At 45.7% G+C, this 26,690-nt stretch overlaps 1 protein-coding gene across 3 annotated transcripts; it reads left to right on the plus strand.

Annotated features, from left to right (window-relative positions):
* The first annotated feature begins 7,004 nt into the window (after positions 1-7,004).
* TBC1D20 (TBC1 domain family member 20) lies at positions 7,005-26,012 on the plus strand. 3 transcript variants are annotated; one of them, XM_072800436.1, is made up of 9 exons: positions 7,010-7,218; positions 8,614-8,759; positions 15,893-16,078; positions 18,601-18,681; positions 20,708-20,894; positions 21,093-21,194; positions 22,331-22,472; positions 23,275-23,462; positions 23,733-26,012. In XM_072800436.1, the coding sequence occupies exons 3-9, from the start codon at positions 15,979-15,981 to the stop codon at positions 23,986-23,988; spliced, it is 1,056 nt and encodes a 351-aa protein (XP_072656537.1). In that variant the 5' UTR covers positions 7,010-7,218; positions 8,614-8,759; positions 15,893-15,978; the 3' UTR covers positions 23,989-26,012. The 3 variants fall into 3 exon arrangements, with proteins under 3 accessions (XP_072656535.1, XP_072656537.1, XP_072656536.1); XM_072800435.1 differs by having other exon boundaries at positions 7,078-7,218; positions 8,611-8,759; XM_072800434.1 differs by lacking the exon at positions 8,614-8,759 and having other exon boundaries at positions 7,005-7,218.
* Positions 26,013-26,690: the final 678 nt, after the last annotated feature.

Genomic DNA, 26,690 nt, shown 5'->3' on the forward strand with positions numbered 1-26,690 from the left:
GGCCAATCTGTTTCTTGGAGAAGTTCCTGAGGGGATTGGGTATTTCTGAGTCAGCTTCATTCTTGCATCACCTGCTTTGACAGTTTTCTTGCCTTCTCTAATGAGAAAAAGGAAAAGCAGCAGCAGCAGCTGGTAAGTAGTTTGCTGGTCTCACCCTATAAGTCAGACTCAGCTCTAAACATTTGTAGACTTACCTAGAAAGGGAGGAGGAGGACCTAGTTTCTTTCTATGTGAACAATTCTGGGAACTCCACAGTGAATTTCCTATGAAGAAGTTTACATACCTACAGCTTTCCAGAATCTGATGCATACCTTCTCTTCTATTCCCCACTCACCCACTCAGCTCCACCCCCCTCCAACTGAGGGTTCCTCACACACTCACCTTATTGACTAGTCTTTCCAGAGTTCATTTGTTTATATCAGGTGCCCTTCAACAAACATTAATTGGTGTTCATGAACCTGGCCCCGTGCTAAACAATGGAGATTGGAAGAGAGGAGACCTAAGCTGAAGGGGAAATTTGTTCTTGTCAAATAGAAAAGTGGGAAACAAAACTATGTATGTGGGCAACTGTCTTTAAAAAAAAAAAGTTTCCAAGAGAAATCGGATTGCCAGTCAACATGGTATATTTAGCCAGCTCAGATAGCCACCTACCTCCTGCTCTAAAACATGAGGATGCTGGCTAAAATAAGTTATTTAAATAGCCAATTTCAAAGAAAGAAATGGAAGTTCCCAGGTGGCAGAAGACTGAATTCATTCTGAAGGTAAGTGGATATATCAAAGTCACAGTGACTCTCCCAAACACCGGGCATGGATATAGATGGGCCACAGAGGCTGGGGGTTAGGGTTTTAATGTCCCAGAGAGAGAAAAAACAGCCTTAAGACCTTTCAAGGTAGAAACTGAAATAGGCTGCCTCCAGGGAAAAAAAAAGAGTGGAAAAAAACTATTAGGGCAGCCCGAGTGGCTCAGAGGTTTAGTGCCGCCTTCAGCCTAGGGCCTGATCCTGGAGACCCTAGGATCGAGTCCCGCCTGCAGGGAGCCTGCTTCTCCCTCTGCCTGTGTCTCCCCCCCCCCCCCCCATGAGTAAATAAATAAAATCTTTAAAAAAAAAACAACTATTAGCTGTAGTTCTCTCTAGGAGGTGAGGTTAAGATAAATGTCACAGAAAGACATTTGCAGAATGTCCATCTGCAGAGTGGAATCCTGAGCTCTTGGCACAGAGAGAATGGTCAAAGAAGCCTTTCCAAAGGAAGGGCTGCTGGAGCTGGTTAGGGAAGAGGCCCAGCCTGAGTACGTTTTAGCCATCAGGCCCTGTACCTGGGATCAGAATCCATGTCTCCTGGCTCTGTTCTGCTTCCTGGACTGCCTTTGCAGAGCTGTGCTACCAAGAATCCAGATTTCTAGTCATTATAGATAAATGTTTTCTTCCTCTCTTTGGCTCTCTGGTCCTTTCACCAAAAACACTTTATGCCTCACACAGATCTAGGTCAAATATAACTGTAGTTCAACTGCCTAACCTGGATTCAGCCAAACAGCTCTGCTTTAGGTTGAGGCTGGGCTGGGGTCCTGTGTTGGTTGGATTCCTGTTTGTTCCATATGGTTCCTTCTGGGACCATGCTAAAGTTGGAGCAGCTGCCCAGGGTATACTCTTATGATGGGTTGTTGGAACACAAGAAGCCAAATGAAATCACATAAGCAAAGAAATATTTGGAGAAGTAAAGGTTGGGAATTTTCTAAAATTAAGGACAGACATTAAGCCACTGATCCAAGAATCTCAAAGAACACCAAAAAAATGTATACACGTTAGGCATATCAAAAATGCTAAAACAATTTTAAAAAGCTAAGACAAATTGGCCCAGAGAAAAAAATGATATCTGACATACAGAGGAAGCTTAAAATTATCAAATGATGCAAGCCAGAAAACAGTGGAGTAAGCAGCACTGAAAGAAGAAAACTTGTCAACCCAGAGTCCCACACCCAGTGAAAATGTCTTTGAAAATGAAGGAGAGGGATCCCTGGGTGGCGCAGCGGTTTAGCGCCTGTGTGTGACTATCATAAATAAATAAAAATTAAAAAACAAACAAACAAAAAAGAACATGGAGACCAGGAGAAATATTTAAAAAAAAAAATGAAGGAGAAATAAAGCGTAAGGAAAATAAACACTGAGGGAATACATTGTCAGAAGACCTGTTTCAACTAGAAATACTAAAGTAAGTTCTTCAGGCAGAAGAAACATGAAGCCAGACAAAAACATGGGTCGATGATGAAATTTAAGAATGCTGGAAATGGAATAAATGGGAAGTAAAATTAAAAATTTTTTAATTTCCTGGGATCCCTGGGTGGTGCAGCGGTTTGGCGCCTGCCTTTGGCCCAGGGCGCGATCCTGGAGACCCGGGATCAAATCCCACATTGGGCTCCCGGTGCATGGAGCCTGCTTCTCCCTCTGCCTGTGTCTCTGCCTCTCTCTCTTTCTCTCTGTGTGACTATCATAAATAAATAAAAATTTAAAAAAAAAATTAAAAAAAATTTTAAAATTTCCTTAAGTCTACAGAGGTCAGCAAACCTGTAAAGGGAGCAGATAAATATTTTAAGATTGCATGTTGTGGGATCCCTGGGTGGCGCAGCGGTTTGGCGCCTGCCTTTGGCCCAGGGCCTGATCCTGGAGACCCGGAATCGAGTCCCACGTCGGGCTCCCGGTGCATGGAGCCTGCTTCTCCCTCTGCCTGTGTCTCTGCCTCCCTCTCTCTCTCTCTCTCTCTCTCTCTCTGTGTGTGTGACTATCATAAATTAAAAAAAAATAAAAAAAGATTGCATGTTGTATGATCTCTATTGTAAGCACTCCATTGCTGTGGCACAGAATCAATCAGTCACCGGCAATAGGTAAAATCAGCATGACTATGTTTCAGTAAAACTATGGACTCTACACTTGAATTTCACAATTTTTTTTTCTTTTGGTCCTTTCCCCCCATCATTTAAAGCCATTCTTGGCCTTTGAGCCATCCCTTAGATTGTGTGTTTATAGCATACGTAAAAATAAAAAATAATATATACATGAATGGTGGTATATCTACAATGAAATATTGAGCAATAAAAGGAATACACTTGTATATGCATTAATGTGGATTAATTTTAAAATAGTTATGCTGAGTGAAAGCCAGACGAAAGATTGCATACTGTTTGAGTCCATCCATATAAAGTTCTAGAAAATGCAAACTAATCTCCAGTGATGGAATGTAGTTCAGTGGTTTTCTACAAGTGCAGGGTGGGAGAAGGGGAAGAGAAGGAAAGGACTTAATAAAGTAATTTTAAAAGTATGACGAGCATGAAGAACAAGAGAGGAAATGGGGAATCTTATTGTAAGGTCTTTATACTATACATGAAGCAGGATGTTCTTTGAAGGCAAACTGGTTAAAGAGGTGTGTTGTGAGTCCTGAGAGAATCCCTAAAATTAGGCTCTCCACCTCTTTCCCACTCTCAGCCCAAGTTTTGTACAGGGTTCCACCCCTGGCTAAATGGTGGACATGAGATTCAAGCCAAACCAATCAGCTGGAAGTGGCCACAATGACTGGTTCAGGCTGAGGCAGGTGACAGAACCAGTGGGACATGTCAAGACTTCTTGGAAATGCCAGGACAAAGACAATTCAGCTGTATTTCAGAGTCAGATGTAGAAAGTACTTTGAGACCTGTCACTGCCAGAGTCCTGTTATAACCCAAGACCTGTAGGTGAACACAGTCAACAGGAAGAGATGGGGCAGTTGAGAGATGGGAGAGAGGATGCAGAAGGGCAAGAATTTTTCAGTTATGTGAGCCAATAAAGCTTGTTTGGGCTTGTGTGATTTTCAGTCACTTGCTGTGTAACAAAATACCACAAATTTAGCTTTCCCTGGCTCAGGCATCCAAGTGTAAGTTAGCTTTGCCCTCAGGCTCACCAGTCTAAAATAAAGCTGTTGGCTAAATTCAGTTCCTTGTGGTGTGGGACTGAAGCCCTCCACACCTGGAGGTTGCTTCACATTGCCTGCCCTATAGCCCTCTCCACAACGTGGAGGTTTACTTCTTAAAGGTAGACAGAATGCGCTTCCTTTAAAGGACCTCCCTGATTAAGTCCACCCAAGGCCAATTTCCCTTTTGGCTACTTCAAAGTCAACTGATAATGGGAAATTCATCATGTCTGCATAACCCCCTTACGTTTGCTATGTATTGTAATCATGCGAGTGAAATCCTATCTTCACAAATTCTGCCTGCACTCAAAGGGATTATACAGCCAAGTGCACCATGGAGTAGAAATCTTGGGGATCCTTTTTAGAATTCTGCCTACCACAGATACCTGATGCCCTTTGCCTTACAGTCATGAATCAGTTTCTGGAATTTTCCATGTTCTAGACTTCAAGGTGGTCTGACTTTTCACTTGGCTTTACAATTGCCTGGTTGCTGTTGCTCTTAGAAGCTGACACCTGGATAAATATTTGTCATCTTTATCCCAGCTCACAGCCTGGCACAGGTTTGGCGCTCCACAAATGTTCATTGTATGAATAAGTGGAGCTGATTCTTAGTTGGTGATGAGGAATCTAGATGACTTCAAAGACGACATTGATTGTGAACATTCTTTAATTCCACCTTGCTGACTGCATCTGGTCCAAACTTGAGTATGATTTAAGAGGCCCTACCTGACCTCCACACACACTTTGCTGCCATCACTACAAAGTCGTCTTTTTTTTTTTTTTTTTTTATTCAGGACTCCTGGATAGCTCAGGGGTTGAGTGTCTGCCTTCAGCTCGGTGTGATCCTGGAGCCCCGGGATCGAGTCCCACATTGGGCTCCCTGCATGGAGCCTGCTTCTCCCTCTGCCTGTGTCTCTGCCTGTCTCTCGGTCTCTCATGAATAAATAAAATCTTTTTTTTTTTAATCTTTTTGAAAAAGATTTTATTTATTCATGAGAGATGCAGAGACACAGGGAGAGGGAGAAGCAGACTCCCTGCTGTGGAGAGCTGGATATGGGACTCAATCCCAGAACCCTCAGATCATGACCTGAGCCAAAGGCAGATTGAGCCACTCAGGCGCCCCTCCCACTTTCTCTTTCATACTGTGCTATAAGAAAGAACACTGAATCACTTCATATCTAGACTATGGTTTGCTTTCTTAGTTGCACAAGTGTCATTTCCTTGGCCTAGAAGGCTCTTTCCTATATCAACTGACTTAATGCTGCTACCCATTTATATAAGCTTAGAAATCACTACCCCAGGAATTTTTTCTTCATCACCCTCCCCTGCTTCTGTATGTGGTCTGTGCCCCTTCTTGGACTTCTCCAATCCTCTAAGCTTCTTCTCCCTCTCCTAGAACTTGTCACCACTTGTAAATTGAGTCCATCTTCCCTACCAACCTGAACTGTCCTGGAGGGGTTCATTATATTGGGTCCTCCAGCACTGGCCTGCCCTGGGTAAGAACCCTGAATAGTTGTTGAACAAACAAATGGGTTCAATAATCTCTGTTCTGTGATTTGGGGTCTTTCAAGAGATTCATGCTTCCTGGTGTCCTGGGCCCCATGGCAGGCCAGCCTAGTAGGCCCTAGCTCACCTATAGGCCCCAAGCCCAGGGCCACAGGGCAACGGGCATTGGTCATCACAATGTTCAAATGACAGGCTGATTTGGGGATGCCTGGGTGGCTCAGCGGTTGAGCGTCTTCCTTCAGCCCAGGGCGTGATCCTAGGATCCTGGGATCGAGTCCCACGTCGGGCTTCCTGCATGGAGCCTGCTTCTCTCTCTGCCTGTGTTTCTGTCTCTCTCTCTGTCTCTCATGAAAAAATAAAATCTTTTTCAAAAAATGATACGCTGGGGATCCCTGGGTGGCGCAGCGGTTTGGCGCCTGCCTTTGGCCCAGGGCGCGATCCTGGAGACCCGGGATCGAATCCCACGTCGGGCTCCCGGTGCATGGAGCCTGCTTCTCCCTCTGCCTGTGTCTCTGCCTCTCTCTCTCTCTCTCTCTGTGACTATCATAAATAAATAAATAAAATTTAAAAAAAAAAAAATGATACGCTGATTTCTATTGGCCTGAGGAGGCTTTTAAAAAATTCTCATCTGCCACCTAGTGCTTCTTTAAAAGAGAGTGTGCATGGAGAATTAGGCAAAATGACTGGCATTCCTGGGCATGCTGTCACTTAGAGCTTCATGGTGATGAACTGTAGTTAGACAATATGCCATTCAGAGATGGGTACCAGCCTAGGACAAGAACTGGTTATCTCCATGGGACACCTTGCTCCAAGTTGCTGAGCATTTGACAGTAACTTTTTCCCTCTCCCCATTTCCCTGAAAGTCAGCCATTCCCTTATTTTACAGAGGGTGAGAGCCCAACCCTTACAAGGACCACACTCTAGCCCTAGAGTTGTGATGGAGGGGGGCGGGGAGGGGAGTGGGTCACTGTCTCATCGGTACCGCAAGCAAGAATGGAGCTGTGTGTCCCTGTGCTCCACACTCCAGCATGAATCTGTTTCCAGGCTTTTCCAGGCTCAAAGACCTGATAAGATAGGTGCTCATTTTGGATGTGGCCAGTTTTGTACCAATCGAAGTACGTTTCACATCACCGTCTGTACGAACAGCACTTTCTGGCCTTGAGCAGTGCACCACCGCGGACCTGCATGCGATGGTTCTACTGAACCCTGCAGTCGCCAAGTATGACGATAGGAGCCCGTGTGGGGATGGGAGATGGAGGTAAAATCCTTGGTCATTAAAAAAATAAAAGCTCCTAATTGTGGGGCAGTTACAATATGCTTCTAAGCACCTTCCCAATAATTCCATGAGTTCAGTACTTTATCGTTTTACAGAGGGGCAAAAGAAACGGCAAAATCTGGTCCTGAGCACACTTACTCAAGTGTGCCACGCTCCGTAATGCAACCAGCGCGCTCCCCGAGCGCACCCTCTCGCCGCTTAGGGCGCCTGCGCGCCCGTCCCCGCGACCGCCGTCCGCCCGGCGTAGCGGCCGGTCACGTGCCGGCGCGGGGGCGGGGCCCGCGCGGGGACGCCTGCGCGCCTGCGCGCCGCGGGCTGACCGAGTCTACCCTGTCCGGCGTAGCCGACCGTGGGTCCCGCGGCCATAGCCGCGTCTCCTCTTAGCTTTGCCACCAGCCGGGGCTCGGGCCCGGGCCCGGGCCCCCGGGACATGGCCCTCCGGAGTGCGCAGGGCGACGGCCCCACCTCCAGCCGCTGGGACTGTGGCGCGGAGAAGACAGGTACGGAAGCCGGCGGGGGCGCCGAGGAGCGACCTTCGGCGACGGCCCTCGGGGCAGGCGCGGCCCTGCGGGGAGTAGACCGGGGACAGCTGTCGGAGGAGCGGCCCCGAGCGCAGGCGGCGTCCGGGGGGGCCGCGGCTGGGGGGGCCCGAGGGGACGCGCGAGGTGCGCGCAGCGCCGCGCGCGGGTCGGGGTCCGGACGGCGGGAGAGGAGAAGGGTGATGGGCCCGGTCACGTCTGAAAGGAAAGCGACTCTGGAGTTGGGGAGTCGGCGTCTGCGGAGACCGGAGGAACCCTGCTGGCCGACTCGCGTCCCCAGTGCGAAGGAGGGCGGGGGATCTGGTCCGGCTCCGTCTCGCCTGGGAGAACGGAGCCTCCATCCCCGGCCCGCGGCCGCCCCGCCACGTCCGCACACTCCCGGCGCCTCCTCCCTAGTTGTAAGGCACGTTTCCCAAACTTCATTCATCTCTCGCCGGCTTGATTTATGCGGTGTACGCGTACTACAGACTTAATTGCCATAAAAATCCAGCCTTTTAGAAAATGTACGGTTCACCCGTTCTTAGCACATTCACAGTGTTGTGCAGTCACAGCCACTGTCTGATTCCAGAATATTTCTAATTCCAAAAAGAAACCCCCATCACTCCCCGAAGCTCCCGGCAACCACTAATCTACTTTCTGTCTCGATCCTGTGCCGCCTAATTTAACGTTACTTAATTGTATAAAAGATCCCAGATTTTTATAGTTTCATGTTAAGCAGTAATTTCTATGAAATCATGGTTTCGTTGTGCACTGTTTTGGAATATGTTTTACATACGATTAAAACACGGCACTTAAAGTTATTGTGTACTCTGTACCACGGAGAATAATCTCTTTTTTCCTCTCAGATGAAGGTAGCTTTCCCAGTTTTCCATCCTCTGATGGGTGCTGCCCATAATAGAACCAACCACACATTCAACCCACATTTTTGGTGAAGCACCTGGTGTCCACATCTTGTGTCTCTGGGCTCATTTTCTGTTATCTTCCTTTCCTCCTATTCACTCCTCATATTACTTCTGTCGGCCCTTTGGCCTTATAACACTTTGCTGGTGTTTTTGTATGACATCTGTCCTCATGGCCTAATAGTGCCCTGAGTAGTATGAGTTTTGTGACCTGTTGTAGTGTGGCTGGCCTAGGTTGTGAGAATTTAACCCAGTTTCCCCGGTTTTGCTTCTCTGGGAAGAATTTAGAGGTGAGAGTTTTTGTTCTGCTTTTAATCATATTGGAGACTTGTTAGTAAAGTTACTAATACTGGAAGCCTTTCTTTGTAGACTTTATGATCGGATTGGTTTACTTTCTAGAGTATTTTTATTGTTGGGATAAAGCAGTTGTTTTGTTTTGTTTTGTTTTTTTAAGTAGGCTCCCCGGAGCCCAACTGGGGGCTCGAACTCACCACCCTGAGATCAAGACCTGAACTGATAATCAAGAGTCGGATGCTTAACTGACTGAGCCACCCAGGAGCCCCAAGCAGTTTTTCTTAATACATGCTTGTCTTCATGTTTCAGGTAGTTAATAGATCTCTAATTTGGATACTGTTTGTTGAAACTAATTAGGACTTCCAGAAACAGAGGTTACTTTGTTTTATTTTGTTTTTAATAGGAACCTTACTCCAAGTAAGGTAAGGTTTTTCCCACTGTCTTTATCTGGTACAGGTATGAAGTTCAAACATAAAATTTAAAGTTAATCTCCAGTGTCCACATTAGGAGTTCAAGGGATGGGAGAGAAGTGTTTATTTAGGGGAATCTGTCTCCCCTCTGGCTGGGTCTTCTGTTGTTTTGATTTAGGCTAATATTGCTTGGTTTGAGTTTAACTTCTTTTGAAAGACTATACAGCTTTCTCCAGGCACCTGGCTGGCTCAGTTGGTAGAGCATGCAACTCTTGATTTCAGGGTTGTAAATTCGAAGGGGTAGAATCTACTTAAAAATAAAATAACAATGATAATAATAAAAGACTGTAAAGCTTTCTTGATATGCAAGCTTAAACCAAATAATAGTATGGAATTTTGTACTCTCATACAAGATTTCATTAATGTGTATATTTAAGTCACTAATATGTATTTTGTTGATATGGAAAGCTTTCTTAAATTTTTATTTATTTATTTATTTATTTTATTTTATTATTATTTTTTTAATTTTTATTTATTTATGATAGTCACAGAGAGAGAGAGAGGCAGAGACATAGGCAGAGGGAGAAGCAGGCTCCATGCACCGGGAGCCCGATGTGGGATTCGATCCCGGGTCTCCAGGATCGCGCCCTGGGCCAAAGGCCCGCGCCAAACCTCTGTGCCACCCAGGGATCCCTATTTATTTATTTTAGCGGGGAGCAGAGGGAGAGACTCTTCAAGCAGACTCTCCACTAAGCATGGAGCCAGATGCAGGGCTCGATCTCACAACTCTGAGATCATGACTGAGCCGAAACCAAGGGTCGGACAGTTAACTGCACCACGCAGGCCCCCTGGAGAACTTTTAGCGGAAGCATAGCTAGTGCTCATCTTTTCTCATTGTCCTTTCCCTGTATGTTAAGTTCCCCAACCCAGATGCTTTTTGGAGAAACTTCTTGCTGGGAAGATCTTTATCTGGGTTCTATAGACAGAGTTGGGAGAGGTGTGAGACAGTGGGCTCAGTCTTCCTTATCTGAACTGTTAAGGACCACTGCTTCAGTTCTCTTATTAAAATGATCGTTTTAATGGAGAACAGGCCAAGTAGTACCTATATTATTTTTTTCCTTCGTTGAATGAATTACTTTTCAGACATCAGGCTTTTTTTTTTTCCTTTTTAATAGCAGTGTCTTATATTTTGCAGCCACCTATAGGATAGTCACTTTATTCTGTCATGATTATGATAGCCAGCACCTCTACTATAGTGGAATTTAGAAAGTATCAGCTTTGGAATATTTAATACATCTCTTTTCTTTTTTTTTTTTTAGAGAGATAGGGTACGCATACAAGCAGGGGGGAAGGGCAGAGGGAGAGAGAGAAATCTTTTTTTTTTTTTTAAAGATTTATTTATTTGTTTGAGAGAGATTGGGGTGGGGCAGAGGGAGAGGGAGACAGAGAATGTCAAGCAGATTCCCCACTGAGCATGGAGCCTGACTCAATTTCATGACCCCAAGATCACAACCTGACCTGAGCTGAAATCAAGAGTCAATCACTTAACTGACTGAGCCACCCAGGTAGGGTATAATACATCTGTGTGTTTTTTTTTTTTTTTTAAGATTTTATTTATTTGTTTATGAGAAACACAGAGAAGAGAGAGAGAAAGGCAGAGACACAGGGCAGAGGGAGAAGCAGGCTCCATGCAGGGAACCCGACGCTGGACTTGATGCCCGGTCTCCAGGATCACACCCTGGGCTGAAGGTGGCACTAAACTGCTGAGCCACGGGCTGCCCTACATCTGTGTTTTAAGTGGGGCAAAAAGAAACTGGAGAAGAAAGGATTCAGGGAGATTTGGATTACATAGATGCTTCACCAAAAGAAATATGAGCTTTTATCCTAAGCCCAAATATAGCATTCTTTCTTTTTTTTTCTTAAAGATTTTATTTATTTATTCATGAGACAAATAGAAAGGCAGAGACATAGGAAGAGGGAGGAGAAGCAGGCTCCATGCAGGGAGCCTGATGTGGGACTCAATCCTGGGTCTCCAGGATCACGCCCTGGGCCAAAGGCAGGTGCCAAACCGCTGAGCCCACCAGGGATCCCCCATAAAATTTATCTTAAAGTAAAATAGATAGTGGACATTAATTTTAATGTTTTCCTGAGCATCCCATGAATAGGTCTATGATTTTTCTCTTTCTGAGATGAAACTAGTTGTTTAGCTGAGACTCTGCTAACCTTTTCTTCCTTGTTCTGTAGCCTAGCAGTTGTCCTTATCACTCTATAATTTATACATCTCCAGCTTATTTGAGTTTTCTGTTTTCTCTTCCTTTTTAACGTCACAATGAGAGCCTATATATTAGGGGCAATTAATTTTTTGTTGAAGGGACAAGTGGCACATATACACATGCCTTCCTCATCTGTCACTACCAATTACTCAATTGTGGGGTTAATAGTGGAACCTAAACAGACAGCAGCTAAAGTCCACATTTGAGCCATATCCTACTTTGTGAAATACCAGTAGTTTTAGAAAAAGGCCAGAGTGTCTACGTGTATATTTAGAGTTGTGACTGAGCCTATCCCTAACAGGGGAAAGATAATGTCATTTACTATAGGCCACTTTTTTTCCAGGAACGATAGTTAAGCTAAATTATTTATTTTATTTTGCACATATTTGTTGAGTTCCCACAGAGTACCAAAAACAAGATAGTAGTAAATTTTGAAATGCAGAATTAAAAACAGTAGGAGCAGAGTGTTAGGAGAAATAAGTATGGGAGCTGTGGTTTGAGTTCAGAATTAGTTAAAATTCTGGCAGATTATTTGCCAAAGCATAATGGAAATCCAGCTGATTGCAAATAGTGTTATTTCCTCCAAGATACTAGCAATAGCTTTCCTTTCCCCCAGATTGCCGAATAGCTTACTTGGGAAGAAGGGTGGTGTGGATATATGTCTAAACAAATTGAGGAAATATTTCCACACTCTTAGCAACTAGGTTAACAAGATTTCATTTTCTTTTTTTTTTTTTTCTTTTTTTTTAAAGATTTTATTTACTTATTCATGAAAGACACAGACAGAGACGCAGGCAGAAAGAGAGAAGCAGGCTCCATGCAGGGAGCCCGATGTGGGACTCGATCCCGGAACTCCAAGATCATGCCCTGGGCCAAAGGCAGGCGCTCAACCGCTGAGCCACCCAGGCATCCCAACAATATTTCTAAATGTCAGCTTACCTCAAGCAATATTCAATATTATCATTCTAAGTGTTCTTAATTTGTCATGTGTAGAAAGTGGAAGGACATGCTGAATTTAAAAATAAAAAAAATATATAAAATCTTTTGCTTTTTCTTTCTTTGTTGGAAATTAATCCAATTCCTGCCATATATTATCTCAGCCTATGTCATTATATTAAAAAATCTTTTGGGGGCACCTGGGTGGCTCAGTGGTTGAGCCTGTGGCTTGGCTCAGGTTGTGGTCCCGGGGGTCCCGGGATCGAGTCCTGCATTGGGCTTCCCACAGGGAACCTGTTTCTCCCTCTGCCTATGTCTCTGTCTCTCTCTGTGTCTCTCATGAATAAATAAAATCTTTAAAAAAAACCCAACAACTTATTTTCTTCTACATGTCTACAGTCTCTCTCTGAACACATACAGCCTTCTCCTCTAAAGGATGGCCCTTGAATCCAAAGTTTGGTTTGTTTTTTTTTTAAGATTTTATTGATTAACACATGCACCTGTGCACACGAATGGGGGAGGGGCAGAGGGAGAGAGAGAAACAGACTCCCCATTGAGCAGGGAGCCCAACAACGTGGATCTCAACTGAGCCAAAGGCAGATACTTAACTAACTGGCTGAGCCCCGATCCAAAGTTTGAAATTCTTTCCTTGTCTTCCTTTCCTTTTTTCATATTTTATTTTTAAGTCATCTCAGCACCCATCGTGAAGCTTGAACCCACAACCCCAAGATCAAGAATCATGGGTTCCACTCTGGCTGACTGAGCCAGCCAGCCTCCTTCCTTGTCTTCCCCTTGAGTGCAGGATAAAACCTAGACTCTTATTACCCACGTTTCCTGCAGTCCTTCCAGGTTCTGTTTTCTCTCTTTATATAACCCTCCCAGCCTCGCAGGATTTCTCTCTGCTTCTGGATGCAATGTTTCTTTCACATGACAAGGCTTTGCACACACACTCTCCTCTGCCTGGAATGCTCTTCCTTCAGCACAATCTTCCTTGTGCAAAGTTAGCTTTAAGAAAGTGACAGAATAGGGGATCCCTGGGTGGCTCAGCGGTTTGGCACCTGCCTTTGGCCTAGGGCGCGATCCTGGAGTCCCGGGATCAAGTCCACGTCGGGCTCCCTGCATGGAGCCTGCTTCTCCCTCTGCCTGTGTCTCTGCCTCTCTCTTTCTCTATGTCTATAATGAATAAATAAATAAAATCTTTAAAAAATAAAAATCTTAAAAAAAAAGAAAAAGAAAGTGACAGAGTGGGGGCGCCCAGGGGGTCAGTGAGCTAAGTGTCTGCCTTCAGGTCATGGTCCCAGGGTCCTGGGACAGAGCCTCTTGGGGGAGGGGCCTGCTTCTCCCTCTGCCTCTCCTTCCCTTTCTCTCTCTAATAAATAAAATTTAAAAAGAAGGTGGCAGAATATATTTTCATTGAAGCCTGTCCCAGTTGCTCCAGAAGTAGTCTTTCTTTCCTTTAGATTTTCATAATTCTTTATGATTCTGTCATATAATAATGTCCCTCCCTACTGTGAATCTCTCAAAGGCTGAGATGCCATATTCATCTTTCTGTCCCCAGTGTAGCACTTACTACAAGTAGAGACTCATTAAATGGTGGATTGATAAGTGAATGGGTAGGCTAATGAGCAGGTGGGTGGGAGGGAAAGAGGGAGGAAGGAAAGGAGGGAAGAAGGAAGGGAGGGAGGGAAGGAAGGGAGGGACAAACACTCAAGCCAAGAGCTTGAAGCACCTTGGGGCACCTGGGTGGCTCAGTAAAGCAACCAACTTGATTTGCTGATCGTGATCTCAGGGTTGTGAGAATGAGCCCCACATTGGGCTCCGTGCCCAGTGAGGAGTTGACTTGGGATTCTCTCCCTCTGGGAGCCACCCCCCACCCCACTCATGCCCGTGCTCTGAATCAATAAGAACTTGAAGCATCAGGGCAGCCCGGGTAGCTCTGTGGTTTGGCTCCGCCTTTGGCCCGGGACCTGATCATGGAGACCCCGGATCGAGTCCTGCATCAGGCTCCCTGCATGGAGCCTGCTTCTCCCTCTGCCTGTGTCCCTGGCTCTCTCTCTCTCTCTGTGTCTCTCATGAATAAATAAAGTATTAAAAAAAAAAAAAAACTTGAAGCACCTTATAAACAAATGTTAGACTTCTTAGGTACTGTGCTAACAGAGGAAGTTGAGACTTGATTTTTCATGATTTCTAGATAGAGTTACCATTTAATTTAGTATCCAAACTTGGACATTTCTGAGAATGCAGTTAGCAGGAGGGGGTTCTGTGGATAATTATGCCAAGACTATAGACATAAACCAGGAATCTCTCAGACAAACTGGAACAGATGATCATCCTACTAGGCTACCAGGGAAAATAACAGTATAGCCAGGAGAACAGGTTTACCTGGGTGAAGAGTCACCTGTGTGCTGTTCCTACCTGCACCTCCAGGTGCACAGGACTCCAAGCCAGTGATGCCTTGTTTGTATGGTTTGTATGTCACAGTTGTCTCATGGGTAGGTAACCAGGACCATTAGTCCCAACTGTCATGGTGTTAATAATGTGTGTCTTTGTCATGGAAACAATTTGTAGACTCTTAGAATATTACTGAGGAGAGCTGCTTAGTGACCCTTCTGAAGCTTAACCTTCCTTCCACTGATGTTAACTGTAGTGTCTTGCACCTAGTGTATACTAATAAATATTTCTTAAATGAGTCTGTGTACTGTTAGATGAAAGGGCCTTGTTTCTTGTCTCCAAGCCTTTCTTCTCTCTACCCCACCCCCTGTCTCTTGAAATCCCCCCTTCCTTTTGAAATTGCACTCTTCAGAAAGACCTTCTCAAGTTAGCCTCACCTGACCTTTTTTGGGGGCACTTGTACTACACTGTTTGATAACATCTCTTTGGTATTGTTTTGTTTAACTTTTCTTGTGTTTGCTATTCCTAAAATTAGCCATTCCACATTAAACCGTGAAAGCATATTACTGTTTTTTTCTATAGAAAAATTACAGTATAATACACATCAACCAGAGACTCTCAGCCAATTTCCTAAAAAGGAATTTAAACATTTAAACACAGTAAAATGCCAGTGTTATAAATCACAAACTATCACGTAAGGGTGTAAGATGCTTAAAGTATTACCTTCTGATCCCCTGTAATTAATGTAGTTGTCATGAAACAATTGCTTTGTGTACACTGTCATGCCTCTCTTACCACCAACCACACTGGAGACCCAGGTATAGTCTTTGATATTCTGCTTTTGAAAATATCTCTGTGTAGGGATGCCTGGCTGGCTCAGTTGAGAGAGCGCGCAACTCATGATCTCTGGGTCACCAGTTCAAGCCCCATGTTGGGCATGAAGCCTACTTTAAAAAAAGAGAGAGAGAAAGAAAGAAAAAAATATCTGTTATTCTGATATGTTACCAGTTGTATTTAGCATGTAACTGGATAATTTTTTCTCATGTGGTTTTAAGACTTATTGACTTTTGGTAACATGCATATAAACAACAGAAAAAAATTATTATATGAAGACATATGTATATTCTCTGAAGTTTGGTGTTAAGAAAGAACAAGTATTCGATTCTGTTTTCAAGCATGAAGTGTTAGATATGCCTGAACTCACTGAGCATGTATTATAATCATAATTCCTTGCTTGTTGCTTACATGGTACATCTCCCTAGTATTTGGCACATTATGCACTAATTATATATCTGTAGGTCAGCTTTAAAAATGCATACCTGGAAAAAAAAATGCCTACCTGTACCTCAAACCAAAAAAGAGATTGAGCCCTGCACAGAAAATGCATACATGCTGAATATATGCCTAATGCCTTTTCCCCTTTGTTTTGCAGACTTTAACGCCAAAAAGAAAAAGAAAGTGGCAGAGATATACCAGGCTCTGAACAGTGACCCCACTGATGTGGCAGCCCTTAGACGCATGGCTATCAGCGAAGGAGGGCTCCTGACTGATGAGATCAGGCAGGAAGTGTGGCCTAAGCTCCTCAATGTGAACACCAATGACCCACCTCCTGTATCAGGTAATAGTGGGGGGTGGTTCTAGAGGGAAATTTGTCTAGGATACAAGAACAGAAGAACTCCAGGATCTATGATTTATTTTTTTATTTTTTTATGGTAGTCACACAGAGAGAGAGAGAGAGAGAGGCAGAGACATAGGCAGAGGGAGAAGCAGGCTCCATGCACTGGGAGCCTGACGTGGGATTCGATCCCGGGTCTCCAGGATCGCGCCCTGGGCCAAAGGCAGGCGCTAAACTGCTGCGCCACCCAGGGATCCCAGGATCTATGACTTTTATACTTATTTTAAACCAGTAGTAAATCTAGGGGCACCTGGGTGGTTCGGTCCGTTAGGTGTCTGCCTTCGGCTTGGGTCATGGTCCTGAAGTCCTGGAGTCCTGGGATCCAGCCCTATGTCAGGTTCCCTGCTTAGTAGGGAGCCTACTTCCCCTGCCCCTGCTGATGGTCTCTTGCCATCTCTCAAGTAAGTAAATAAAGTCTTAAAAAAAAAAAAAAAAAGATGAGTAAATCTAAAGCATTTTAGGACATGTTTGGACCCACTCTGAGACTGATAAGTAGAATTTTCTTCAAAAATTGGAAGGAAAAAAAAAACTGGAAGGAGCTGTATTAGATTGATAGGTAGCTTTTACTGGCTAGGTAGGGCAGTTTAGTATTCCAGTTTCTTTATTCACTTAGAGATGGGTTTTAACAATCATCTCAGCTAATTCTGGTGCAAACGAACTACATTTTGAGAAACACTAGGCCATGGGGAGAGAATACCTCTCTGATCCTTAAGCAAAACAAAACAAAACTTTTTTTTATTGGAAAATACTAAGATAGTTTAAAATAGTTTTGAATTCTAAAGTTCTATAACTGGGGATCCCTGGGTGGCTCAGCGGTTTAGCGCCTCCCTTTGGCCCAGGGCGTGATCCTAGAGTCCTGGGATCGAGTCTCACGTCGGGCTCCCTGCATGGAGCCTGCTTCTCCCTCTGCCTGTGTCTCTGCCTCTCTCTCTCTCATGAATAAATAAAAATAAAATCTTAAAAAAATAAATAAATAAAGTTCTTTCTATAACTATATGAAAAGCACTTACTGGGGCACCTGAGTGGCTTGGGCATCCGATTCTTGATTTTGGCTCAAGTCCTGATCTCGAGGTCATGGGATCGCCAAGCTCCATATGGGACCCCACGCTCAGTGGAGAGTATGCTCGAGATATTCTCTCTCTCTCTCTCTCTCTCTCTCTCTCTCTCTCTCCCTCTCTCCCTCTCTCCCTCTCTCCCCCTCTCTCCTTCTCCCCCCCCACCCCTCTTCCCCATGCACTTGTGCGTGCACATGCTCACTCTCTCTCTAAAATAAATAAATTTTAAAGAGAAAAGAATATCTGCTACTTAACTAATTTGGAAGGCCCGAAGCAAAAGGAATTCCTTGGAATGTAATACAAAATACAAAGAAAGTACTGCGGAACAATGAATCCACTTTGTCATTCATTTGCTCAACAAACATTTGTTGCTTTCTTGCTACATATGGCAAAAGTCCAGGTGCTAGAGATTCTTTTTACTCATTTGGTAGATATTAGTTGTGCTCCTGTTGTGTGCCAGGGGCTGAAGGCCATTCACACCACCTCTGCTGTTATAAAGCTCACAGTACCATGGCACAGCTGAGTAGGTGTTAAGTTGCCACTTGTTATTATCTTTGAAACTGGCTGCCTCAGAGCAGTCAACTTTCGATTGGAAGGAAAAGACATCGCCATTTTCACACTCTAAACCCTGAGATGATGTTCTATAGATTCCAAACTTCCCAGCTCTTTGTCAGATGAAGTGTATGTGTGGTGAAGTATTACACATGCTCCTCTGGGAGTTTTGGATTTGGGTTGTGATGGAAGTGTGTACTTGTTCTGTTACAGCCAGTGTGGGTTCAGGGAAATGTATGCCTTTTCATATCCAGCAGCTAGAGACTGCCTCCGTACTTTCACACTGTGCTGGACTTACCAGATGAATGCAAACTCCTGTTTGCAGTGTCTTAGCTTTAAGATGTCAGGGTCAAGAGAGCTGAGGCTCTTCTTTGTAGGAGTTTATCCTAATACTCCTTTCCCTATAGCTCAGTATTTCCTAGGCTGTACAGATGTTCAGGTTTTTCCAGTGGTCTGTGGTCTCCACCTCCATGATCTCACTTGATCCATGTGGTGACCCAACAGGTACACATGGAAGGAAACATCCACGTTTTACCAATGTGGACCTTGAAATTCAGAGCAGTCCCCCAGAGGCACATAGGAGTGGCCTTCAGTAGGCCCTGGATTCCCAATTTCTCCTCTGCTACAGCTTCTGCCTCAACATCATGTATCCCTCCTCTCATGGTCACTGTAACTCAAATGAAATAGCACGTTTGGAACTAAATAGGGACTCCTCTCCAAAGGTTCTCTTGTGTCATGTCCTCTTCAGAAAAAAGCTGAAGTAGGTCCTTTGGGCCTGTGGTGTCAGACCAGAATGTTTTTGCCCCAGTCTGGCTTCCCAGGTGTTCCTGCAATAACACGTGCCTTTTTGTCCCACAGAGGAGAACCTGCGGCAGGTGAGCAAGGACTACCAGCAAGTGCTGCTGGACGTCAGGCGATCTTTAAGGCGGTTCCCACCTGGTGAGACGCTTCCCTGGCTCTGTCCCTTGGGAGTTCCTGTCCCAGCTGCGCTTGCCTTTCCATGCTAGTGCCTCTATCCCAACACCTGCTGTGACTTGGCACAGGACCTTGCCCCCCTCAGGGACCCCTTGTACTCTCAGGCTGCTGGGACGTTCTCTTACCGACTCGGCCATGTTCAGACTCCCACTGGGAAAGCCTGAGCCCAGAGTAATTTCTCTTGGCCTAGAGGTGGTGAATGAAAAACCAAGAGGCTTTTCCCAAAAGCCTTCAGAGCCACAGAAGAGATTTTGTGGGGACTGCTAGAGCCATCACCTGGCTTTAAAAAGCAGATGGCTTTGCAAGTGCACACTAACAGGAATTTCCGTGTTTTCATTTGATTAGATTTATGGAGATATTTTATGTAGGCCTCTGTTGGGTCCCTGGACTGGAATAGAGGCCGTTCCTTGCATGTTTAAAGGGTCTGTTAGAAAAATTGTTTCCCATTCCAGAACACCTGAGAGGAAGGACCAACTATGGTCTCCGTGTTCACAACGAAGGAAGCTGGGCAATAAACCTCGTGTTAATGATCCATTTCTCATCCTTTGACAGCCTTGCCTTTGTTTAGATCCACGAAGAAGGGAGAATTGCTTCTAAACCCATTGCTTCGTTCTTCCAAAACCATGCCCCGGCTTGGATTTTTGCCTCTTAAATCTTGCTTATGCCCTTGCTCCCTGGAGACACTTATGATTCTGGTATAGCCGGTAGCCTGCCCACTTGCTTTTGACAAAAATGTCTGCCCGTGGCCCAGTCCCCTTCCCTGTCCTGCTGGTTTGGATGAGACCACACAGGCAGGTGCCCTTGTTTCTCCCTAGGCAGCCTGCTTCTCCTCTGAACCCTTTCTGCCTCTTCCACTTAGGGAATGTCGCTCTGTGAGGCTCTTTGTGTGGGCTGCACTTTCCATGTGGTTTCATATTCTTACATCCAAGTCCTTCTGAGCTCAGCTGACCTGTCTTACTCTGAAAATTCAGAGTTAATCTTATTCTCTCACCACTTTGATTACGTTCCCTAACCATAGTAGTTACTCCATTTTCTTTTTATTGGGTCTTTTAGAGAATGCCTTTTTGAGAAAGGGTTTCTAGATACATCTTGGATCAAGATATATTCCTGTGATACTTAGTTGGGTTTAGAGGAGAACATGCAACTCTTAAATTGTTTATTTTTATATAATTTCATGGCTATAGAAAAGTTGCAAAATGGGACAAAGAATTCCTCAGATGCCTTTTTTGCAGATTTCCTTACATTTTACTGTATTTGCTTTAGTATTGCTTTGTCTCTCTCCTACACATACAAAGACACCCTTTTTTTTCCTGAACTGTTTAAGAATCAATTACAGACATGGTGTCCCCTTACCCCTAAATACTTCAGGGTGTGGTTCCTAAAATAAGGCTCTTGCATAACCATACTGCACTTATTAAAGTCAGCAACACACTGAAAAATACTGCTGCTAATGTATAGATGTTATTCAGGTCTAACCTTTTTCTGCAGTCATGTCCTTTAAAGGAAAGGAAACACAAACAGTGCAGGCATTTCCCATTCAGTCATCCTATCCTTAGCCTCCTTGACCCTGGAGTAGTTCCTTTGTATTTTATGACTCAGCTATTTTTATAAAATCTCCCTCAGTTTGGGTTGTCTAGTGTTTAGACTAAGGTGGATGTGCTCCTATAGGCATTCCACAGAAGCAATCCTGAGTTCTTTCCCAGGTGCCACAGCAGGACGCTCATGCCATTGGGTAGTCATGGCCCTGGCAGGGTCAGCTGTGACGGCCTGGTTAAGATGGCATCTGCAGTCTCCCCCACTATAAGGTTGCTATTCCGTGGCTCTTTCCTATGTGCCAAATAGTATCGACGGTATGTGGATTTTAATATGCGTTGCCAAATTGCTCATAATTCATTTTTTATTAAACATTTGGCAAGTCCTTTGCTGTCTTCCTCTCCTCATTACCAGGCTGCTCAGTGTATTCCGGTGCATCCCCTTTTTCCCTCCCCAGGCATGCCAGAGAAGCAGAGAGAGGGCCTCCAGGAAGAGCTGATCGACATCATCCTCCTCATCTTGGAGCGCAACCCTCAGCTGCACTACTACCAGGGGTACCATGACATTGTGGTCACATTTCTGCTGGTGGTAGGCGAGAGGCTGACAACATCCTTGGTAGAAAAATTGTCTACCCACCACCTCAGGTACCAGTGCAGAGGAATATAAGAGGATGGGTATCATTCCTCAAGCCCCCCTGGGGTTAACTCCTTGGCCCATTTTCTAGTCAGTGTTTCCAGTGGTTTGAACCCCACTGGCCCTTGTGTGGTTTGAGTGGTTAAAACCCCTTCGGCCCTCATCTGAGTGTTTAGTCTGACCAAGCTTATTGAATTATCTCCATCCAGGGATTTCATGGATCCAACAATGGACAACACCAAGCATATATTAAACTATCTGATGCCCATCATTGACCAGGTGAATCCAGAGCTCCATGACTTCATGCAGAGGTATATATGCATCTCCACTTATATACACACATGTGCACGCGAATAGACCCCCCTTTGTCTTTCTCCTGGCCCTCGTCTCTTCCTCACAAGTCCAGCTCAATCTCACCACCATCATATGTTGATTAGCGTTGAGTTCTTCCAGGTTGTCCTTTCTGTTTGCCAGCAATCTGGATAATTTAGTTCTGTACAGTCTGGGAGCACTTTTTAGATACTGTGCTCTTGTGGGGATACAAGATGTGTCACCGTGCATGCCTTGAGGTTACATCTGGTGGGGAGTGGTGGGGGAGGTGAGTATGCTGAGGTGGACTTTGAGGTTATTGCTACAAAAAAAGTATATATACACACTACTGTAGGGTCTCAAGTTGAGAAGGACAAGGCCATCCATGGGTTTTATTCACCAGGTTCCAAGGAGAAGAAACATTGCTTTACAAATCTCATGATTTTTTTTTCTCTTCCCTGTAATTGGAAATGTGTCCTTGGCCAATGCCTCACTCTTTTTTCTTTTCTTTTAATAATGGCTATGTCTTAAGATGTTTCGATCATCTCATGTTAACTGAACAATTAATACAGTTGTGTGTTTAAGCCTAAGAATATGTGCCTGTGTCCACCAAAAATGTATAGGACTTTCTCAGAAAGAAAATGATAGTATAGGGCAGCCCCGGTGGCGCAGTGGTTTAGCGCCGCCTGCAGCCCAGGGCGTGATCCTGGAGACCCTGGATTGAGTCCCATGTCAGGCTCCCGGCATGGAGCCTGCTTCTCCCTCTGCCTGTGTCTCTGCCTCTCTATGAATAAATAAATAAATAATCTTAAAAAAAAGAAAAAGAAAATGATAGTATAGTTCTGTGAACAGAGCTACTTCTTCCTCCTGTAATTGATACTGGTTAACCATTAGGAAAGCAGCCAGCGAAATAAGGCAACCAGGACCCCATCGTAGTATTAGTGTCACGATGGTGGGTATGTTTTAAGGACTTTGTATTCTGTGAGAAGATGCTGAATTCCTAGGTGGCTGAATTTTCCAGAGAATGTATTTCCCAGATTCTTCCTTCTCATAAGCACTGAGGACAAGGATGCCCCAGAGAGCGGGAGGCGACAGCCCATCAGGGAAAAACCTAACATGTGGATTTCTTTGCTCCTAGCGCTGAGGTGGGAACCATCTTTGCCCTCAGCTGGCTCATCACCTGGTTTGGGCACGTCCTGTCTGACTTCAGGCACGTTGTGCGGTTATATGATTTCTTCCTGGCCTGCCACCCGCTGATGCCCATTTACTTTGCAGCTGTGGTAGGTATAGGCCTCGAGGCAATAATTAAGTTCACCATCACCCACTCCATCGTTATCATTTTCCCTCCAGGGAAACCTGGTGATTATGGAAAGATGAGAAAAAGCATTTCCCAAACTGATGTCCCTGGACACCGTTCTGTATAGTGTTAATGGGAGTGTCATAGGGAAAGAAAAGTTCTATGTAAAAAATAGGTTTGGGAAATGCTTGGTTAAACCAAGTTATAAAGAGATCTGTTTACTGCATGAGTCTTCTGAACCTTTAAAATGCTCGTATGTGTTATGAATTGTCTGTGTTCCTATTGACATGTTTTGGAACTAGTACAGACTGCCATCTCCAGGCTGGAGAGGGAAGAAGTGTGGTATTTCAGGGGAATACTAACGGGGTTTGGTGGGGCTCCATATCTTAGGAGGGCCTGAATTGTGGAGGTCAGGGTGGAGATGGGAGCACAAGGACACCCTTCACTGCTCTTGAAAGGGGAGCAAGACTGTTCTTCGACTGCTTTGAACCATTTCTTCTGTATTGGAGCTCCAAGAGTCTGTCCTCGATCCCTTTCCTTTTCTTCCTCCTAAAAGAACCTCCTTCATTTCGTTGATTGGCCTTCCACATCCTGGGGTGGAAGTTTGCCTGTAGCAGGAAGGGCCAGCCCCCTGGGAAAAGCACTCATGTACATTATCCCTTCCCGGATGGATACAAGAGTTTGCTGTCTGCTACCAATTTAAATTCATCTCTAAGGAGAATGACATGCAAGCGGTGAAGGCCGTGTGTGTCCTGGTCTCTGATACAAGGCCTTGCTCTCCACAGATCGTGTTGTATCGAGAGCAGGAAGTCCTGGATTGTGACTGTGACATGGCCTCGGTCCACCACCTCTTGTCCCAGATCCCTCAGGACCTGCCCTATGAGACACTGATCAGTAGAGCCGGAGACCTGTTTGTTCAGTTTCCCCCATCAGAACTTGCCCGGAAGGCAGCTGCCCAACAGCAGGCTGAGAAGTGAGTGAGGCCAAGGCTCTGGTTGAACTGGGTGTCTGTAAGTGAGCAGAAATGGTGGAAGATTGTGTCTGCTGGGGACAGGGCTGGGGGATGTTTGCAGAGATCTGAGCTCAGGCCAGCAGACTCCCTCCTTCAGCTTTCCTGGGTCTTGATCAAGAAGAGCCTTCTGAGCAGTGGATGGCTCTGCCCTCAGCTTCTGTAATAATCCAGTTTTAATTTCCTTCTCTTCTTTCATATTGTTTCCTTCTTCTGTCTCCTTACCTGCTGCAGGACGGCCGCCTCTACCTTCAAAGACTTTGAGCTGGCATCAGCCCAGCAGAGGCCTGACATGGTGCTGCGACAGCGGTTTCGGGGGCTCATGCGCTCTGAGGAGCGAACGAAAGATGTCCTGACCAAACCAAGGACCAACCGCTTTGTGAAACTGGCGGTGATGGGGCTGACAGTGGCACTTGGAGCGGCCGCCCTGGCTGTGGTGAAAAGTGCCCTGGAGTGGGCTCCTAAGTTTCAACTGCAGCTCTTCCCCTAAATGCCGGAGAGGAAGCTTCCTCTTCCAGTACATTGAGGTCTCACCCTTCCATGGAAGGATTGGGAGGGGGTGGAATTTCCTTTATTAAAAGGGTTTCTGTCAAGGGTTTTCTATTCCTGCCAGCCCCGCCCACCCAGGGTTTGCCTTTGCTTCAGAGGCAGCGGCGAGCAGAGGCCGCTGAGCAGAGCCTGCCGCTGGTGCTTGAAGGCCCAGCCTCGGCTCCGTCCCAGCAGGCTTCCCAGCGTGCTCCACTGCTGCCTCACTCGGCAGACAGAATGAGTTTCTTGAGCTGTCAGTGGCTGCAGGAATCCGCTGGGCTTGGTTACTGAGGACCATCTTGGCTGCCCAGTAGTAAGTCAGCTGGGCCACCAAGTGCCCTCCTGGCGGCTCCTCCTGTTCCATCTGTTGCCACTGGTCCAAGAAGGAGGGAGCTGCCGCCAAGGAAGTCGGGCCGAAGGCGAGGGATACAGGCTGCTAGCCAGGAACAAGATGGGCCCCTCTCGAGAGCAGCTCTGTTAGCTGGTCAGAAATCAGACAGATGTGAACTAGGTTACTGGGTAAATCCTACCTATTTTCAGCCTAGAAATCACTTGGGCATTTCTAGTCAAACAGGAAGGAATGTGAGGCTATAGGGCCCAGGTGTGAACTGGTTTTGCCTGTCTTCTTTTTCCTCCCTATTCTCTTCCATAAGCCACATTATGTTGCTTTTAAAGGACACTTTTATTACTATTTTTAGAATCACATATACCCAACATGTAAAGTGCCCTCACTTGAAAACAATAGTTCCTTTACGGGAAAAATAGTCCTCATCACCAAGATGAGCTTCTGAGACCCTGAAGTCTCCTTTCTCCTTAGCTGTTTAACATCTCACTTGAGCTAGAGCTGCTGTGTGTTCACAGCCCCACACTTCCAGAACTCTCCTTCCCTTCTGTTTCCTTCTGACCACTTTTCTCCTCCCAAGTAGGTACCCACTCACTACCTTGGCTTCATTTTTGGGAACCAGTTTATCTCAACTGCTGGTCTCTCCTTCCTGGTTGAAAGCATCATTGGACCTTGTTGGCAACCAGAAGGGACACACTGCAGTCTGAAGGGTGTGGTGGAAACCTAGAACAGCCAGCTCCTGCCCCGGGCTTCTTGGGGGCTCTCCAGGCCTCAGGGGACAAGACCGACCGTTCAGTCCTTCTGGATAGCTTTTCCTGTAAGCGAAACCAAGTTTGTTTGAGATTAACTCTGGCTTGAAAAAAAGTGCCTTTTGCTGCTTTTAAAGAATTGATGTGTATAGTATGAAGCAGCCACATGCTCTCATTTTCTTGGTCTCTTGGGCACTGTTCTCTTGGCAGGTGTTTTCTTAAAGTGAACATGCCAGAAGTCCTCTCCCGTAGCACACCCAGACCACATAGTGGAGGGCATTTAGTGTGCCAGGCAGCCGCAGGCCCTGAGCAGTGAGATCAGAGAGGCGGCTTCACCGAGTCACTTGACGTGACACTAAGCACTTTAAACCAGAAGGTTAGAGTGGAGGGTTATTCTCCACAGCAGGAGTCCCACTTGGGGTAAGTGTAATGTGGATGGATTAATCTGGACAATGGTGGATTCGTAAAGACCAAGGAAATTCTTCCAGGACCCAGAGGTGGTAATATGACAGATGGTCCCAGTCTTCTCCCCTGGCAAGTTTGCCCCCTTGTCACCTCTACAGGTAGATAGCAGCTTTGGTGCCTCCTGCCACAGCACTGGGGCCTGTCTATAAATACTGAAGGAATTGATGGGGAAGAGGGAAGGAGGGGCATGGGATCAGGGTCCCGGGGCCACAGCCTTTGGATCCCAGAAAGCAAGTGGCACATGCGTCTGTTGTGGTCTAAAGAGGGGGTTCACTTGTTTTGTAGCTTTGCTGATGTCAAGATTCTCCCTGCCAGTGAGAAGAAAGCATTATCCTTTTACCTTCCGGTGGTTTACTATTCTGTAAAGAATACATGTAAATATTTTGTACAGAGCCCTGTATAAAATAAATAGCCTTATGTGGTTACTAATCACTCTCCTGACACTCTGTCCTTGTGCACCAATTCTGAGGGGTGGACTCTGGCCATGGACCTCTGGCCTTGGTGCTCCTCCAGCCTTCCTCCCCTGGCCTGGGACTGTGCTGGAGTGGAGGGACTCCTGGTTGGCCTTGACTTACCCCAAGAGCCTGGGGAACACCTGCAGTCCTGTTTCTGTTTCGCTTGCAAGAGATATGACCTACACACTCCAGGTGCTGCCTAGAGGCACTAGCCACAGTGTAGGTGATGTGGGACATTCGTCCAAGTGATCTTGCTCTTTTCCACATACTTCTAGATGCCTTCAGCTCTAAAAGTGGACATTTGGTTTGGGAACCTAATCACAGTCTGATGTGAACGCAGCTTTATCTCCACATGTAATTTCCATCCACAGAGGAGCTGTCGAGAGCAGTTCTTGCCAAGCTCTTCTGACACCTCTCAACACTTCCAGTTGTTGGTTAGCGGGAGCCTAGAGCAGTGCCCAGTTGCCTCCACCTTGAGGATGGTGCCATCTTGGAGGCAAGAATCAGTGTTGTCTGGGATGTTTACTAATATTTCCTTGGCCCAGAGGGGAGGTGTGATGGCACACAAGCTGAAACAGGCATCATTCAGCTCTTGGCCAGCTGCCCATGCTGCCCCTTGGCCTGACACTCCTGGAGTCTACAGGGCTGGCCA

The sequence above is a fragment of the Canis lupus genome, chromosome 26, assembly GCF_048164855.1.
Source record: "Canis lupus baileyi chromosome 26, mCanLup2.hap1, whole genome shotgun sequence".
In the NCBI taxonomy this organism is placed as follows: domain Eukaryota; kingdom Metazoa; phylum Chordata; class Mammalia; order Carnivora; family Canidae; genus Canis; species Canis lupus.